This window comes from Rattus rattus, chromosome 3 (assembly GCF_011064425.1).
Source record: "Rattus rattus isolate New Zealand chromosome 3, Rrattus_CSIRO_v1, whole genome shotgun sequence".
NCBI lineage: Eukaryota > Metazoa > Chordata > Mammalia > Rodentia > Muridae > Rattus > Rattus rattus.
This window is the reverse complement of record NC_046156.1, coordinates 56,780,050-56,794,672: the sequence shown is the minus strand read 5'-3', so window position 1 is coordinate 56,794,672 and position 14,623 is coordinate 56,780,050. Positions and strand designations below refer to the sequence as shown.

General features: G+C 49.6%; 1 protein-coding gene across 1 annotated transcript; it reads right to left on the bottom strand.

The window, feature by feature from the left end:
• Positions 1–1,220: 1,220 nt before the first annotated feature.
• On the bottom strand, positions 1,221–14,321 carry Cd2 (CD2 molecule). The gene is made up of 5 exons (XM_032896678.1): positions 14,197–14,321; positions 13,785–14,090; positions 8,573–8,803; positions 5,338–5,460; positions 1,221–1,588 (listed from the first exon to the last, which is right to left on the bottom strand). The coding sequence occupies exons 1-5, from the start codon at positions 14,249–14,251 to the stop codon at positions 1,269–1,271; spliced, it is 1,035 nt and encodes a 344-aa protein (XP_032752569.1). The 5' UTR covers positions 14,252–14,321; the 3' UTR covers positions 1,221–1,268.
• Between the last annotated feature and the right edge of the window lie 302 nt (positions 14,322–14,623).

The following is a 14,623-nucleotide window of genomic DNA, read 5'->3' as shown; positions in this document are numbered from 1 at the left end:
GGTGGATCTCTGTGAGTTCTAGGCCAGCATGGTCTACAGAGCTAGTTCTAGGACAGCCCAGGCTACACAGAAAAACCTTGTCTTGAAAATAAAAGGGAGCGGTGGCCTAGGACTTAGTTGGTCTTTGCCCTAGTCATTTACTGAGTACTAAAAAAGAGACACCGGATTGGAAGGAAAATGTAGCTGAGCTCTCACAGGAAGTCCTTAGTGTATTCAGTCTTTGTGGTTTACCCCCGAGCTTCCTGCCAGCTCTCACCCAGGCTTACCAGGCCTCAGAAGACAAGGAGAAGTGGGCAGACGGGGCCGCAGCATGCCCTATGCTGGAAAGCAGGTGCCTCTAGCAGACGAGTTTCCAATTTTAACTGAACACCTCCCCCAACCCCAGCTTCTCCAAAGGCGGGTCTGCCACAACGGCTAGTGGGGACGCTCTACCCTGCTCCTGAGGGTCACCTACAGCACTTAGGAATGGAGCCAGAGGCCTATTAGCCTGCCCTTCGAATGCTGCCTGATGGGTTCTTGGTATCTCCAGTATCAGTAGAGTCCCCCCCCTTTACACTAACAATGCTACAGATCATTGTGAGCCCACTTGAGTGGTCAGGATGTGAGCCTCCATGGGCACCTGCTGTCAAGGTGTGTTCACAGAGGCGTCTACACAGGATGCCAAGCCCCGTTTGCAGCTGACACATCAATGTCAGTTCTGGTCATTTAGGTGATGGCTCCCATGATCAATCCAGTGGACCAGATTTGATACCATTGTCACCCCCAACCAGCCTCTTTCCCATTTTGCAGCTGCCTCTCTCAGACCCTGGTCTTCTCTCTAAAACTAGCATGCACTGTAGGCAAAGCAAAATTTTTGTTTTCACCCCTGCTCAAAGGAAGTGACCAGTGTCCATTTGCATACCTGGGGAACTCAAGAGCCTCTGCCCTGGTCGTGCCTGTAGGACATGAGCCAGTGGCCATGTGGTAGCTCACATGGGTAGAGGAGCTAAGAGGAAGGTGAGGCCTTTATATTGCTTGTCCAACATCCTTACATCCACATGTTTATAGTCTCTGTTTCTGACGTGACAGATCTAAGACGAGGCCACAGACTCCAGAGGCCAGACCATGTGACTGTATATCTGAGTTAAAAGGTACCACTTTGTGTCCTGCAAGCCTTGGGAGGCATTTGGGTCCTTCTTGTATAAAACACTCGATGGAAGAGTGAGCATGTTCACTGGGAGAAGTTACATCCACACAGCTTTTTATTGGAAATGGCAGACTCTGCCTTTTTAATTAGGGGGTGGCAACGAAACATCTCCACTCCCACAGGGAGGCTTTGGCTGAACTCGGGGTCTGGGCAAAGGAGGGCCTTTCTGCTGGTGAACCTGTGTGCCTGATGGAGGAGGTCTCTTCTTTGGCTGGTGCTCCCGGTTACGGTGGCTTGGAGGCAGGGGACGATGGCCAGGTGTCTGGAGATGATGGGCAGGTGGAGGAGGAGCTTGGGAAGCCACTGGATTCTGCGATGCCGGTGCTGAGGCCTGGGTTGAGTGTGGCTTGGGGCCCCTTTCCACAGTGCTCATTCTGGAAGCCTTTATCTCCAGCTCTTCACCTGCAACGGCAAGACTTGTGAAGAGCTCATTCTGAGGAGTGTGTGTGTGTGTGCATGTGTGTGTGTGTGTGTGTGTGTGTGTGTGTGTGTGTACATATTCAGGTAAGCGTGTATGTGTGTGCCAAGGGATAACCTCTGATGCCACTTCTCAGGCACCATCTACTTTTCTTCTTTTAGAGATTCTTTCTCTCTCCCTCTCTCTCCCTCTCTCCCCCTCCCTCTCCCCCCTCTCTCTCACTCTCTCCCTCTGTCCCCCCCTCTCTCACTCTCTCCCTCTCTGTCTGCCTCTCTCTCCCTCCCCCCCCTCTCTCTCTCTCCTCTCTCTCCTCTCTCTCCCCTCTCTCTCTCTCTCCTCTCTCCCCTCTCCTTCTCTCCCCCCCCCCCCACCCCTCTCTCTCCCCCCCCACCCCTTTGGCCTGCCACTTATCAAGAGGCCAGCTAGGCCCAGGGATCCACTTGCCACTGCTCTGGGATTGCAAGTACCACCTTGCCCTTTTTATGTCAGTTCTGAGGATTCTACTTCAGTCCTCATGCTTGAAAAATATCACTTTACTAATCGAGCCACCTCCCCAGCCCCACGATGTGACCATTGAACATGTTTCATGTGATAGGCATCAAAGCAACTGCTTCAGGGGATGTGAGGAGGAAAGGGAGGTTACTCTCACCCTCTCCAAGTTCTGGGTGTGTCAGGGGAGACAGAAATGTTGGCCACAGATACCCTGAGACCCCAGGCCTCTTTAGAACTCAAAAATATGAGGGAAGAGGATACCTGGGTGGAGAGATTTGTGCCTAAGGCTACAGACTGTAGAGTGAGTATCGGATCTGGGAGTTTTAGCTGAATGCTCCCTAGAGGTAGTCAGCAAGATTGCTAGGCAACAACCCACATGGTCTGAGCCCACTGTAACCCAGGTCTGAGTGGCCACGAGGACATTAGTGACTATACTTCTTCTGTGGGGTCTCTAGAGTAGGTCTGCCTTTTGCTCAATTTGATTGTCATATAAGCCACATTCTGAGAGGAAACTGGAGTACCCTCCAGGGGCATTCTAGCCCTTAAACATGGGCTCGCTCTTCCAAAATTCCTAAGTCAGACCCATCTCTCTTGGGCTTTAGTGGGAAAGATGGGACGTTTCCTCACACATTGGGATTTTCTGCTTTGTGTGGCTTCTGTCCAGGAAGACAAGTCTGAGACCATGCAGATCTTCTCACACTGTTTTGAAACCACACAGGATATCTGTGAGAACACACGGTTGCCGGAGGCCTGGAGGGCACTGCTGGGCTCCTTCTGGGCACATTTTTGGTATTCCAATCCCTGTGCCTAGGCCATCTCTGTGGGGTAAAGGAATGATTGCTTGTACCCTTACAGAGACGGGTCACTTGGAAAGCATGTCTCCACATGACCAGGGGGCTGACACAGGGACCACCCCAGGTGGTTTTGACACCGGAGTGACCCCCATGCTCTAAAAACATACATAAAAAGACACTCAAAAGACAGAACATATCCTTTATGCCATGTTTGGTGCCCCGGAAGTGCCTTTGGTCGTGTTTGGAGGCATAGGGGTGACACTTTGACCCTAATATCTGGTCCCAGACACAGACCAGCAGGTGGCCCTTCATCCACAGTGTCAAGCTCCTGTGGCTCTCTGCCGGCTCTTCTGCTTGGTGACGGTTTTCTTTTTCTCCTGTGCTTTCTCCCATGCTCTGCATGTTGGGCCCATTGCTAAGACCCAGTAATGACTCAGGCAGCAATGCTATCCTCAGTGAGTGACCGAACCAGAAAGCTCACCACACTGTCAGCCTCCACCAAGGTGCAGGAGCAACCACCAGAAGGTGCAAAGAACCACGTGAGAAGTGGGAGGGTGAGAGGTGTGAACAGATGCTGAGCCCTTACACTGAGCTGGGCAGCAAGCTGGCTCTGGGGAAGCTGCATACACTTAGTGTGAACTATGCTACCCTCCTGTTCAGAGCAGGACCAGAGGGCCCAGTACAACTTCTCTAGTGAGGTCCACCAATGCCTAAACATCTGTTCCGGGAGCCTTTCGTGTTCTTTTTCTTTCTTTTAAAACTACCTCTTGACAGCTCAGCTCAGGTTACAGATGTGGGTGAGGAAAACCAGGCCCATAGATGTCCAATTTAAAGAGGAGTTATGTAAGAACAAGATAAAACGGCCTTAAAATTCAAGTGCCTCGGCCTAGTTCTACTTCAGCCTATGGGATCTGAGGTGTCAAGCTAGCTTCTTCATCTGTGCACATGTCTACCTTTAAGATCATGAAGAGGGACACGGTAGTACATCGAGAACACTGAGCTTCGTTCCTGGAACAGGCCACCCTATTCACGTGAGCTATCGTCACATTTCCCTTCCCAGTCTGGTGGTGGCAGAGGTTGCCATGTCTTGAGTGACACCTGAGGCCTACCTTGGAGGAATGTGACCCCTGGGTAGTAAGAATGGGATGGAGACAGTATGAGCAGAGCACAGAGATAAGACCGCCAGTGTCAAGGGCTCTGCAACCCGCTAAGTTGTGCTGGATGGAGACCCGGGGACGAGGTAAGACGTGAAAGGTGCAGAGACAATGATGGCCCCGGTCCCAGGTCGGGAAGTGGTGCATGAGATGACGGATGAGGATGCTGACCTGAAGGGAGGATGAGGGCAACACCGAGGTGTGAAGAAGGAAGCCAAACCTACAGGGCTCAGGGCCAGGAGCCAGCATCGTGGGGTGTGGGCAGACCCTGCCAATAGGCCGTGCTGGAAGTCAGTACATTGAACATCACTGGGCCAAGTGGAGACCGGCTGAGCTGGGACCCAGCCCTGCGAGAGTCTGAGATTTCTCAGGACCTCGGGGACATGTCTACCCACTAGTGTGTCCAACTAAAAGTCTGCCCTTCCCCCAGCATCCACAGTGACACCTGAACATAGTCCCTTGAGTGGTCAGCTCTCTGCTTAGGATCACCGTAACTAGTTTCTATTTTGTAGGCTACAACAAGGAAACCATACTCCCGGCCTGAAAGCATCACTTGCGGAACAGCCAATCAGGAAACAAAGCACCATCACCCTGATTTGGGCTTTTATTTTCTTGCAGTGCTGGGAATCAAATTTAGACCCTCTCATACACTGAGCACTCTATACTGAGCTACCTTGAGTGCCTCCTGGAAGGGGAGATAGGTTTTTTGTTTTGTTTTGTTTTGTTTTGTTTGTTTTGTTTGTTTGTTTTTTGTTGTTGTTGTTTTTTTGGGGGGTTTTGTTTGTTTGTTTGTTTTTGTTTTTTGAGCTGAGGACCGAACCCAGGGCCTTGTGCTTGCTAGGTAAGCACTCTACCACTGAGCTAAATCCCCAACCCAGCTAAATCCCCAACCCGAGGTAGTTTTATCCATATGCCTAGGCACTTGGCCCTGAACGCACCTTTGAGCCATTCAAGGCTGACACATTTGTTCACAGGCATGGGATTTGGGTGGGAATCTCTCTATCCTTATGAAAGTTTGTGGACCATTCAGGGATCTCCACACTAGCCTTTCACCAAAGTAGCCCCACGTGGTGGACTCTGGGAAGGTGTACAGCCTGGTTGCAGCTTCTCAAAGGTCCTGAGAACGGCCCTTCGGAAATCGATCCGAGCATATAACAGAGCCACTCAGAACCTCTGCTTCCAACCCTACCATTCTGATTCTACCTCCCTCTCTTCCCATCGAGGACTTGAGGAGGGACCTTCCCATGGGGATTTCACTGCAGCCCACAGTGACCAAGAAGTGGGTGTGCTTACCTTTTCTCCTCCTGTTCCGTTTTTTTCTCTTGCAGATACAGAAAATAAACAGCGCCCCAAAGAACACCAAGAGGAGTCCTCCTGTACTGACCCCCACTATGAGATAGAGGGGCAGACCTTTCTCTGCAAGAAGAAAAGATGACTAAGGTTTGGGCAGAGTGGTCCCTTCGTTGCTATGGCTCAGGCCCCAGCCTCCTACATCAATCAGATGAGAGTTCTGTGGCGTTTTCCGCCTCCCCGAGGCTGAGTTTCTGGGGCCCGAAGTGCTTCATGAATCTGCAAGGGCTGAGGAACAGTGCCTTCCCACCTCCAACCCCCAGAAGAAGAGCATTCAAGTTCTAGAGAGGGAGGATGAGTAGCCTGGGGCCTCCTGGGACCTTTTCCCCAATTGAAGCATCCCCCAATCTCAGTGTTCAGCTCTTCTTCCTCCCAGACTCCTCCTGGGTTCAGGAAAGCCGCCTAGATACTTAGAGGTTAGCAGGGGCCTATGAAGTTCTGATCCCTTCATCTGGCAGAACAGGGAAAAATAACAGAGAGGAAAACAATGCCATGGTTGCTCAGGGCAATGGGCTTAGTTTAGCTCTTCCACGTAAGAGCTGTGTGACCTTTGGTAAGACACCCCACTTCTCTGAGTCGGTTTCCTTCTTTGTAAAATGGAAACAATGCACCTTACATCATAGAGTAGCTGTCAGAAGTCAGATCAGATAATGGATGGAAAAGTGCTTTTGTAAACTGTAAAACAACACCCAGAAGTGAGGCCTTGCTCTTGCTATACTCTCTGCCCTGGGGTTTTCTGGGTAGCTGTTTCCCAGAAAGGGGGGGAGTGCTAAACCATCTGCTCTTTGAGAATCAATAGCAGTTAGAGAGAGCAGCTGGAGAAGGGGGTCAAAGGACCGTGGGGAAAAGGAACCAGAACTGAGCCCAGGTTCACAGAGGCCAAGGACTATTAACACTGGTGACCAGGGATGGGCCCCAGGCAAGCTGGAGGTCCACCAAGCCGGGCAGAGGGTCAAACCATACCGTTGATGCCAGTTCCCTCCTTTCCTCCTGTCTTCCCCTCACCCAATCCTTGCTTGTCAGCTGAGAGCCTCTCTGAGCACTGTCTGTATAGGGGCATCCCTCAGCAACCCTTGACACTGCTTCAAGGATGAATTCAGGGACCTTCAGGCCCCGTTGGCTTGCCAAGGGCCTGGAATGTCAGAGTCCGCTCCCAAGAGTGAGCAGATGGACAAGTGTCCTGTCCAAGCTGAATGTCCAACAGATCTTCCCACAGGTCCTCGGGCAGGCCCTCCACCCTCCCCAGACACTCTTGGAAAGCAGGCACTCCTTCCACAGCACGGTCTCGAGTTTACCCATTACAGCACTCTGGGTGCCTGCCTGGAGGGGACATCAGCAGCTGTAGCTGTCATAGGTCCTCACAGTGTCTCATCCCAACTATCTTTCCCATCTTTCCTCTTAGAGACACTGTGCCTATGCTTATGTGACAGAGCCAGGGCCAGCCTGATTCCTCCTCCCAGGAACTTCAGCACACACTCACTTTACCTGAGCCTACAATTAGGCTCTGGCCTGCCTTGGCCTTTAGACTGGGAGGAATTTTCAAATCCCCTCTTTCTCCTTCCTGGCCTTTCCCTGGTCCAGCCTTAGCCTCCACTCTGAACTACAAATTAAGAGAGCTACATGGTCCCCTGCTCCCAAACCTTGCATTCTCTCCTTCCAAGGCCTTGCCCTCCTTGATAAATACTTATTTTTATTCTGGAGGGATCTAGTTACACTAAATATGAAGTATGAGGTTGCCAGATAAAATACAAGAGAGCCAGTTAAATTTGAATTTCAAATAAACAATGAATAATTTCTAGGATCGATAGATGATGGGACTGCTTTTGGTCAGTTCACTGACTAAGTCTGGTGTCTCTGACGCAGGGCCTTCTGAAAGAGGAAAAACGTTTTGGAGTCAAGAAGGGGCAGCTTCGCTCCGCCCCTCATGCCTTAGTGATTGGGAAATAGAGAGTGGGGAGAAGAGGGAGACTACCCGTGGACCTGGGGGTGGGGGTAATGGTAATAAAATCCTTCTGCATCTGTGCTCTCTCTCTCTCTCTCTCTCTCTCTCTCTCTCTCTCACTCACACACACACACACACACACACACACACACACACACACACACACACGGGATGTTTCACTGCTGTCTGATCCCTCTGAGCACATGTGAGGCACACTCAGATCTTTAAGTGACACACAGGAGTAACGGAGATTAAGTTCTAAAGAGTCGTTGCTTCTCTCTGGGACACTGACTCTTGCTTTCAGTTGCTCTGAGAACCTAGCTGTCATGTTGTGAGGCAGAGTGGGTCCCAGGGCTTCTCACCCAATACTCCCATGTCAGGGCTGGTTTTCTCTGTGGAACATAAGAAGCCTAGTGAGGGTAGGAGCTCTGTTAGGGTCACATCAACTAAAGCCAGACCAACTGAAACATTCCAGATTGGAACTTGGGCACTATGCTAGCCTTCTCCTCAAATACTGTTGCTGGGTGCTGAGCACAGTGATGTACATCTGTGATCCTAGCAAGAGACTAAGGCAGGAGCATTGCTGCAAGTTGGAAGCCAGCCTACGCTAACTACATAACGAGGCTCTCCCCCAAAAGCAAAGCAAACTGAAACAAAACAAAGACAAATTCTTTCTGGGAGCTCCAGGCTCTGGAGATCAATTGGGCCTTTGGCATTGAGGGCTGACTGAAGCCACTGCAGTGCAGAACTGGTCTCTGGGTGGCAGGAAGGCTGTGCCTCTCTGTTCTCAGGTTCTGCTCTCCCCTGCCCTGCCTCCCAGGCATTCTGAGACCTTGCTCCTCATAGCAGGGGCCTAACATGGGGTCTTTCTAAAAGAAAACGTTAAAGAGGCATCAGAATCCAGACCACCAACTAGCAGAGAGACCTTGGGCTAGTCAGATTCCCTCCTGCAAAGCCCTTCTTCAATCTTGCCATCCTTTCTCCTGGGGGAGGCTCCTTGTCCTGTCTGAAGTGGTCACATATCTGTGAGTGGACGGCCAAAATGGGTAGCCAGGAGCCCACCTTCCCAAAAGGTTCCAAGGAGAAATAAGTGTCTTTTCAGTTCCCATCCTATGCTAGATTGACCTCCCAGCCCAGGCTCTGTGTCACAGTGCTGTAGGCTTGGCAGGTTACCGCTGTGCATGTGGGCCATCCCGATCCCTTCCCCTGCACCCCCTCCCCCGCTTCACTCCATACCTGGACAGTTGACAACTTCCGTCTCGGACTCCTGGCTGACCCTATTCACCGCCTTGCACTTGAACGGTGCTCTCAGGTTGGTCCACTGGTAACTCACGGTCTTCTGACGGAGGCTCCTGAGATGCTCCTTTCCTTGGTACAGCTTTAGTTCAACATCTGTTCCTTCCAAGACCTCACAGGTCAGGGTTGCGTTGCTGCACTCCCAGTAGATCATCGGCTTTGAGACCATCTCTAAAAGAAAGACCTTATCTCTATCAGACAATTCTGGATAACGTTTTTTAAAGACCAGATCTCACTCTGCAGAGCAGTTGACTTAGAAGTCATCTTCCTTCTGCCTCTGCCTCCTGAGAGCCGGGATGATGGGACCCAAGCTCCCATCTACAATGGCCAGGGTTCGGATTGTTTCCTTAATCTTAATAAATATGCTTGCAAAAATTGAATTGGTTTGGGACCAGAGAAGTTCAAAGTCCTAGTCCTGTTTTTATTTTTGTTTTTAGTTTTTTTAAAAGGATGTATTTATTTATGTATATGAGTGCTCTGTCTGTCTGCATGTACACCTGCATTCCAGAAGAGGGTATCGGATCCCATTACAGATGGTTGTGAGCCACCATGTGGTTGTTGGGAATTGAACTCAGGATCTCTGGAAGAGCAGCCAGTGCTCTTAACCACTGAGCCATCTCTCCAGCCCTGGTTTGGTTGTTGCTATTTTATTTTATTTTATTTTGAGACAACACTTCAGCATAGCTCAGGCTGGTCTCAGCTCAGTAGTTGAAGATGCCTTTGATATTCTGAGGCTCCCTCTACCGCCCAAGTGCTGGGATCATATAGGTATGCGCCAGTTTGCCAGGCTTCATGTGGTGCTGTGAATCAAACCCAGGTTTTCCTGCATGGTGGACAAGAATCCTACCAACCACGCTACATCCCATCGAAGCTCTTTTGAAGATAACTATGTTTAATTGACGTAAAGCATCTTGAGCAAAGTCATTTCTGGTAAAGTTCATAGACACAGGATGCAAGTAAGATAGGAATGGTAAGCTGTATTTCTACAGCATCTGTGCTCTCCAGCGTTCTCGCGTGAGAAGGGAGGCACTGTTTGGTTCTAACAGCAAGGCTCCTGTTTGTCTCCCCTTTTGCAGATGAGACGTCCAAAGCTAATTGACCTTCAATGCCTAGCTTTGGGGTAACCATTAAGTACGACAAGTCAGAGCCTGCCGAGTTGGCTGAACAGTTAAGTGTTTGCTGTTCTTCCAGAGGACCAGAGTGGGGTTCCCAGAACCTATGCTGTGCAGCCCATTACTGCCTAGCTCCAGGAGAGGTGACGCCTCTTCTGGCCTCTGTACACATGTGGTAGATGCATGCGTGCACCTGCGTGTGCACACGCACACACACACACACACACACGCACCCGGGGATAAAATTGTTAAAAGTATGTCAGGCCAGAAGAAGAACCTCCACAAAGGATTCCCAAGTCCACAAGTGTAGGTGAAGTCAGTCAGCAGCCCCCATCTTGGAGAAATGACTACATGAGAGGCCTGTGGCCTTACCTGCTGCCCAACAGTGCTGAGGTAGCAGAGGCCAGTGTGGGAGCACCTAAGAAGCCTAAGTTTACCAGAGTAAAGGCACCAGCAGGGAGCCAGGAAGGACACTGCTGTTCCTGGCTCCAAGGTTCTGAGTTCATTTCCAGACTCGAGGGACCTCAACTTTAAGAAACGGGAAAATTATTCCCTACCTGTCTCAAACCAGACGACCTGTGGCCAAGCCCTGGACAAGTCACCAGAGCTGGTTCTCACATTCACACTGCAAATTCCACACCCCTCCTGTTTAGCATCCCAGGGGGAAACATCCCCGCCCTTGGCATTATCGAGATCAGGTCCAGGGCCCAGCTCCCCACTCCCCACCTGAAGACCCGGACTAACATCTTCGTCTCTCAGTGGTCTCCATTCATCACGCAGGGCAACAGTGAATTTTTCCGATTTCCCCTCTCTCTAGCTTTCAGATCACAGTGTCTTCCCCATAGGCCTCCTTGGTGTAATTCCATGTCTGCCTCCAACATACAAGCATGCAGAAATGCATTTCCTTTCTGTCCTGCGTTTCTGTGTATCTTTGAATAAAGAGACGACAGACTTGCCATCATCCAACAGAGCAGCATGTTGTCTCGGGGTTGCCTGGCAGAGACTGCCTGTCTTTCTAGAGTGAAAAACCTTCTTCGTAGTAAGATCCAATTATTTCAAGAAATACTGATCACAATTTTAAAAGGAAGGCAATTGGAGACCACCTACAGTTCTGTTACTCGGGATTATTAAACACTCGGATGCATACCTTTATCGAATAGTTTCTATGCATAAATCCATAATATAATTTTTCAAATTAAAATTAGATTATGTATCTGGGGGGTCAGAGAGCTGCGCTGAGGGTTGAACCCATAACCTCAAGCATTAAGGTCAAAGCTCTATCACTGTGCTATGTCCCCAACCCCTGGGTCACATGACTTCCATGACTTCATAACCCTTTACTCGACATTGTACCATTCTGGTCCCTTTTCATGGGCACCAGTGAAGGTACATCTCTGTCGACTTTTTAAGTGGTGATCTTAATTAACCTAGCTTTTAAATGCACTCCTGAATTTTCCTCATGTAAACACAGTGACAAGCAACTTTCTGTGGATAGTCTCCCTGTGAAATGGCTTTCTGAAAGTGGCCTGGACTGCTTGAGAGGGTGTTCCTAGATATGACTTTGTTCCCTACCCACTTTGGTTCTTCAAGACAGAGTTTCTCTGTGTAGCCCTGGCTGTCCTGGAACTCACTCTGTAGACCAGGCTAGCTGAAACTCACAAAGAGGCCTGACTTTGCCCCTCAAGAGCTGGGATTAAAGGCCTGGGCCAACACTCCTTGGCTAGATCTGACTTCTTAATCTTGGGCTTCTGGGAGTCTTTCCACAGGAGTCTAGGGACCCTGAATGTCAGCCAGCTGCCTCATAAGGGAAGGTAACATCGAGGAGCGTGTCACACTCACTGCTCACAACACCCCTTGTTGGATATCACAGGCCCCATGAGCATCCTAATAGATAAATCTGAAAGGTTCCAAACTATCAAGCCACAACTCAATACCACACATGGAAAGTCTCATGCTGTTAGACCTTGTTTCCTACACAATACTATTTAAAATATTGTTTTAAATTGTCTTAAATAGTGCATATGGGGTATATACAAGCACGGATGAGTGTTGTGTTTACATTTAGGTCCCATCTCTAAGATATAGCATACATATATGCAAATATTTCGAAATCTTCAAAAAGTCCCAAATCCTAAACACTTCTAGTCCTAAACTCATTAAGTAAGTGATATATAACCTACACTGGGTAATCAGGTTCTCGGACAGAGGGCAATTTTCCAATGCTGTGTAATATGTAGTCATAGATAATGGTGACAAGACCTCAAGTTGAGTCAGCATACTGTGTGACATTGCCATTTGCATGTAACAGTGAAGCCACTGATTTTAGTATGGGTTTCCTTTTAGGGGTAAGGAGAATGCTGCCTATGGTGATAACCACATAACTCTGTGACTACAGAAAGCCGTTGAACTGTGCGTGGTAATGGGCAATCTGTGGTACGTGAATTACATAACAATAAGCTTGTTTTCGAAGGGATGTCACTGTCCTCATCCAGGGAAGCTCTGGGCTGGAATTCTGGCCTTGTTCCTGTCACACATCGAGAACGTGGCCACTTCTGACCAGGCCTATTTCGTTACAGATGGATAGACGCTTGTAATTTTAAGTTCTCGGGATTGCTAAAGAAAACCAGGTTCACAAGCTCCTGACTTCTCCCCAGTAGCCATTATCACCCCAAAATAAAGGTAACAATGTCAGAGCATAGGAGTAGGCTTCTATACAGGGCTCAATACAGCTCAATATCACAACAGGACCCTAGAATCGCATGGCCTGTGGTCATGACCAGCCATTCCCGGTGCCCACGATCAGTGGTTCTCATTCCCACCCCATTTCTGGAATATTCCCTTTAGATAAAGTTACAGGATTAGGTTCTGGAAGTGGTTGTACACAGAGGAGCTAACAGTGGGCCCTGGAGAGGGGTTGGTGTTAGACCCAGTTGCTGAGTACAGAGCAGGAAGGACACCCACAGATGGGATGAGGGGAGCCCTTTCTCTAGTGACATTTCCTGTGTGAAGCTCAGAACATTTGTGTACTCCCCGAATGGCTGATCTATACTGGACAAGGCATTCTCAGCTTTCTCTGAAAGCCAAGGGCAGGCTTTCCTCTCTCACCCATCGGTGCGAGCTGCCCACTTGTCCCTGGACTTTTGCTGCCTGTGGCATCCCATGCTTCGTTCTCCTCTTTCTCACCCACCCAAACTTCCTTCGTTTCTCACACCCACACCCGGCATGCTTGCGTCCCTCCTTACCTCTCAGGCACCCTCTACTCCAGGCCAATGGCTATCAATGACAACTGCTCACTAGAAGCTCCCACTGCTGCACAGACGCCATGCCGGGAGCCTGGGCATCAGTCACTTCTTACAGCTCTCTTGCTGGTTCTTGTGTGCTACCAAGATTAAGGCCACCGGCTTGGCCTCACTTGGATTACTGTAGAGGCTTCCTGGCTAGTCTTCTCATATTCCTCTTCAGTATCCTGCCCTCTCTGTGCACACAAAGACAAAGTCGCACCTTGTGTGTTTAGTTCAGGGACCAGCAAAATTACCGTCCACCTTCCTTGATGTTGAGAAGACTAAACAGAGAAGCTGTTGGTCCTTTGCCTCAGCATCTCCAGCCTTCTTCAGCTCAGCATCTCTAGTCTTCCTTTGGGTCAGCATCTGTAGCTAGCCCTATCTTGCCCTCTAACTCCTTCAGAGCACCCTGGCTTGAACTTAGCTCTCCAGACAAGAGACTCACTGCTCCCTGGAGACCCTCCGATGCCCTGTCTAGCTACAACTTCATCAGCCACCAAGGATGTCCACCTTTATCTATGCCGACCTGTTTTCTATCTTATTAATGCCTGTCTTTAACCTGGGAGTCTTTACACAGCCCCCACAGCCATGCCAAAGAGAGAAGGAAAGGCAGACAGACTTGAGGACCACCTCACCCACTGGAGTCTTCATTGTGAGCCAACAAGAAACGACAGACGGGGATGTTACAGAAACACTACTCCCCAACTTGCTACATAGCACCCGTCCTAAAATGAAAAACTTTAGGGAATGAAGACTTACCTAGAATCCTCAAGTCCAGCGCCTTGTTCAGGATACGTGCCCCATTGGTGCTGTACACCGTTATATTATAGGTGCCACTGTCATCTCTTGTCAGATTCTTTATCTTCAAGTCTCCATTTGCTAAGATCTCAAATGCTCCCGATTTCAAAAAAGGATCCATCTTCCTTTTAAACTCGGCAACCAGGGTGCTCCCCCTTTCCCATCGCACCTCATCAATATCATCAGTCATTTGAAAGTTAGGGATGTTCAGGTTGATGCCATGACCCAGGGCACCCCAGACGATAACACTGTCTCTGCAGTCTGCTCCTGTCAAAAAGTAAGATGGTTTCTGAGACCCTGGGACTACCGAGAATCTCCTTTGCCTCTCAGGTCCACTCCGAGGTCTCCAGAGAAGCTCCACACCCATGCTTACCTTTGCTGGACAGGCTGAAGAGCAGAAAGAAACTCCCTAGGAATTTACATCTCATCTTTACAATTCTTTTCCCAGTGGTGGCTCTGAGTTCCTCTTTCTGCCAGGTCTGTGGTGAGGCTGGCAGAGGCCACACCCAGCAATCTGAACCACACGCCTCTCAGGCTTGCGTTCACAGTAGGGGAGAAAACACACCCACAGCCCCTAGCAGACCCGTGCATTTGCTGCCCTCCTTAGCTGAAACAGGAGCCTGTGCCACATTTTAATCTTTACAAAACAGTTTAGGGTGTTGGGTTTTAGCACCTCACCAGAAGAAGGAACTGGGAGGGCAGTTGCCAGAGCTACCCTTTTGTAAACCAGAGCTTAAACAGCTGTCCACTCAGCTGTGCTGCCTTCAGCAGGATCAGGTAGACTCACTGGCAAATGTTCG

Bases quoted from the DNA above. Each gene is read 5' to 3' on its own strand.
- Cd2 (XM_032896678.1), bottom strand. From the start codon at position 14,251: ATGAGATGTAAATTCCTAGGGAGTTTCTTTCTGCTCTTCAGCCTGTCC. The intron at 14,091-14,196 runs GTAAGCATGGGT...ACTTTTTGACAG, and splicing joins CTTCAGCCTGTCCAGCAAAG to GAGCAGACTGCAGAGACAGT. The intron at 8,804-13,784 runs GTAAGTCTTCAT...TCTTTCTTTTAG, and splicing joins GCTGGACTTGAGGATTCTAG to AGATGGTCTCAAAGCCGATG.